Consider the following 3,061-nt stretch of genomic DNA (forward strand, 5'->3'; position numbering starts at 1 on the left):
GAGGGCAGCCGCCTGCGGGAGGCGCAGCACATCAACAAGTCGCTGTCCGCCCTGGGGGACGTCATCGCTGCCCTGCGCTCCCGCCAGGGCCACGTGCCCTTCCGCAACTCCAAGCTCACCTACCTGCTGCAGGACTCGCTCAGCGGGGACAGCAAGACCCTCATGGTGGTGCAGGTGAGGGCCATGGGTGGCCAGGGTGGGTGGCGGTCAGTGTGCGGGCAGGGTTGCGCCTGGCCCAGGGGCCCCCTCCTGGGGACTCCGGCCTGTCCAGAGGCCGACGCTGTCCAGCTCCAGAGCCAGCGGCTTGCACGCCAGCGCCCCCTGCAGGCCTGGCCACGTGCGCCTGGACATTCCCCCATTGCGGTCACTGCCCCTTTTGCCGGTATCTCTAGAGCGCTGGCTTGGAGCTCCCTCACCCCCTGGAGCACGCTGCCCCTTCCAGTTCTGTGGGGGCAGTCAGCTTGGGTGGGGTGTGAGCTCCCCTGTCCCCTAGGTGTCTCCCGTGGAGAAGAACACCAGCGAGACGCTCTACTCCCTCAAGTTTGCGGAGCGGGTGCGGTCGGTGGAGCTGGGCCCCGGGTCCCGCAGGGCAGAGCTCGGGTCCTGGTCCAGTCAGGAGCATCTGGAGGTACCTGACCACTGTAGGCCTGTCTCGGGGTGCCACTAGGACAGGGACTTTGGGTCATGAGCGGGAGGGAGGGCTGGGGGGGTGGGGGTGGGCAGGCTGGGCAGGAGATGCCAGAGCAGGTATGAGTGGAACTTGAACCCAAACCGAGAGGTCTCTCTAGCCAGTGTTTTTCCTTGGCCTCGGAGGCCATGTGTGGGTCACGAGCTGGGGGAGGCGGAGGGAGGCGCAGCTGCTTGGTGTTTAGTTAATGCCCATTAGCTGAATTCTCGCGATGAAGTGGGAGGCTGACGCCCATTTTGCAGACGAAACGGTTTCAGGAGGCTGGGAGGAGAAGGAAGCGTGGAGGGGGCCAGCGTAGCACCCAGCCTACCCCCCCTTTCTGCCGACAGTGGGAGACGGCGTCCCAGACACCCCCACAGCCCTCAGCACGCGCCCATTCGGCTCCCGGCTCCGGGACCTCGAGCCGCCCGGGCTCCATCCGGAGGAAGCTGCAGCCCTCAGGTGAGCCTTGGGCCAGGCGGGTGTTGGAGGCCGCAGGCAGCCATCCCGCGCCGGGCCGCCTGCCCCCCGGTTGGGCTTTTTCTTGTCAAAGAGCGTATAAGACTTCTCCAGAACTGTTGCCCGGCCTCAGCTGGCCTTGGGAAGCGTCCACCCAGTGCCGGGCCACTCTACAGAAATGGGGAATTGAAGGCCCCTTGGTGAGGGGTCGCCCCCACCGGGGCTGCTGTCTGGAGGGCCAGGACGCCGTTGTAGGCTGGACGGCCTGTGGCCCCAGACGTGGAAAAGTCGGGGCTCGCCCCAAGGAAGAGTGAGTCCGGCCTCAGGACAAGAATGCAGGGGGTGGACCCCGTCCCCCCACATTGACCTCCTCATGTAAGGGCCTGGCAGCTGCTTAAGTTGAAAGTAGGGTCTTGGGGCCCCCGGCCCAAGGCACACCCACCAGTGAGACGTGTGTCGCTTTGATTTCAGCCTGAAGGCTGGGGCCGTGGTGTCCAGGTGAGTGTGGGCCAGCGGCCCAGGGCTGCCGCCGCCCGCCCGCCACCCGCCGCCCGCCTTGGGTTGCAGGCCGTGCAGGGAGTTGTGCTGCTCAGGGCTGGGCCTGCCCCCCGCTGTGTGCTGTCTGTGTGCTTCTGCCCGCTCCGCCTGCTCTCACGGGTCCCCACCTTGTGTCCCCACTTTGTGTCGGTGCTGACAGCCCTCCTCCCCCCGCAGGGAAGTCCAGGCTGGTGCCTGTGTGAGATGCGGTCGTCCCCAGGCCGGGAGCTGGTGGGTCCTGCAGCCTCGCTGGCCGGCTCCTGCTGCGGTGCTGGAGCCCGGGAGGCAGAAGCCAGCGCGGAGGCTTCTCTCCTGGCCTGACTCCTCTCAGAGATGAGAAACATGTTGAGAAGGAAACGATGTCTCGCGGCTGTGGCTGGCATGGGCTGGAGGGGCGGGCAGGGCCTGCCGCACCTGGCGGGCCCGGCCGCCGGGAGCCGGCCCTTGTGGAGAGGGTGGTGAGGTGTGGGAGGGGGACCCTTTGCCGCCCCAACTCGGCCCCAGCCTGCAGGGCGTCTTCTGCCATGGCAGACTGAGGCGCCCCAGGCAGGCACAGGAACTGTGGGACCGGGCAGGCTGGTGGGCGCCCTGGGCGCCCCCATGCCCCTCCCGCACTGGGGTGTACATAGTCCTCCAGGTGTACATAGGAGCAGGCCTGCCGCGTGGCCTGGCTGTATTTATGGCTGGCAGGAGGCCAGTGGGTGGGGATTCTGCTGCTCCCCTCTTCTGCCTGGCATCAGGCACTCTCCTTGCTCACTGGCCTCTCGAGCTTTTCCCCCCTCTGAAATCCTATTTAAGACCTTTTGGAAGTTTAGCCATTTATACTTATTAAAATAAAAGCCTTTTTACACGTGTGGCCTGCGAGGGCTGGTCTCGTGACCCCGCGGAAGCGGGGCATGGGCGAACATGTTGCCTCCCCCTTCCCGAGACCCCCCTCCCCCGGGGCCCCCTGCCAACCTGGTCACAGGCGGAGAGGCCCTGCGCCCCACCCCCGAGCGCCCGTAGGACCCCAACCACAGTGTAGTGACCAGCACTCTGGCGTTGAGTGTGGTGTTGGCCTGCGCCTCGCTCAAACTTGGGGAGCCAGATCGGGGTGAAGAGGGGTCCTCCCTCTGAGGCTGGTCAGCAGTTGCTGTCTTTGGCAGCCCGTTTGGGGCTGCAGTCAGGTCAAAACGGGGCTTATTCAGCCCCAGCAGGGAGTAAAGGTGGCTCAGAACCTGCTCAGAGGCGGGGGTGGGCCTTGGGAGCCCAGCAAGGGTGCTGGGCCAGGCCGGCCTGCTGGTGGCCATGCCTGCCAGGCGGGGGTCCTGGCCCGCTGCGGTTACACCTGCTGGCTGGCCTGGGCGGCAGCTGTAGGGCAGCTGAGGTGTGACCAAGGCAGAGGGGCGGGCTAGGGGC

At 66.4% G+C, this 3,061-nt stretch overlaps 1 protein-coding gene across 1 annotated transcript in view; it reads left to right on the forward strand.

Moving 5' to 3' along the window:
* The window catches only part of KIFC3 (kinesin family member C3), a 31,992-nt gene extending 29,475 nt beyond the window's left edge, over positions 1 to 2,517 (forward strand). The window contains exons 18-22 of the mRNA XM_012730476.1: positions 2 to 174; positions 494 to 628; positions 1,018 to 1,129; positions 1,598 to 1,624; positions 1,841 to 2,517. Of these exons, the coding sequence (XP_012585930.1) occupies positions 2 to 174; positions 494 to 628; positions 1,018 to 1,129; positions 1,598 to 1,602 (425 nt within the window). The 3' untranslated portion in view covers positions 1,603 to 1,624; positions 1,841 to 2,517. The remainder of the gene's footprint in view (position 1; positions 175 to 493; positions 629 to 1,017; positions 1,130 to 1,597; positions 1,625 to 1,840) is intronic.
* Positions 2,518 to 3,061: the final 544 nt, after the last annotated feature.

Source organism: Condylura cristata, unplaced genomic scaffold, assembly GCF_000260355.1.
Source record: "Condylura cristata isolate star-nosed mole 26May11 unplaced genomic scaffold, ConCri1.0 scaffold00028, whole genome shotgun sequence".
NCBI classification, from domain to species: domain Eukaryota; kingdom Metazoa; phylum Chordata; class Mammalia; order Eulipotyphla; family Talpidae; genus Condylura; species Condylura cristata.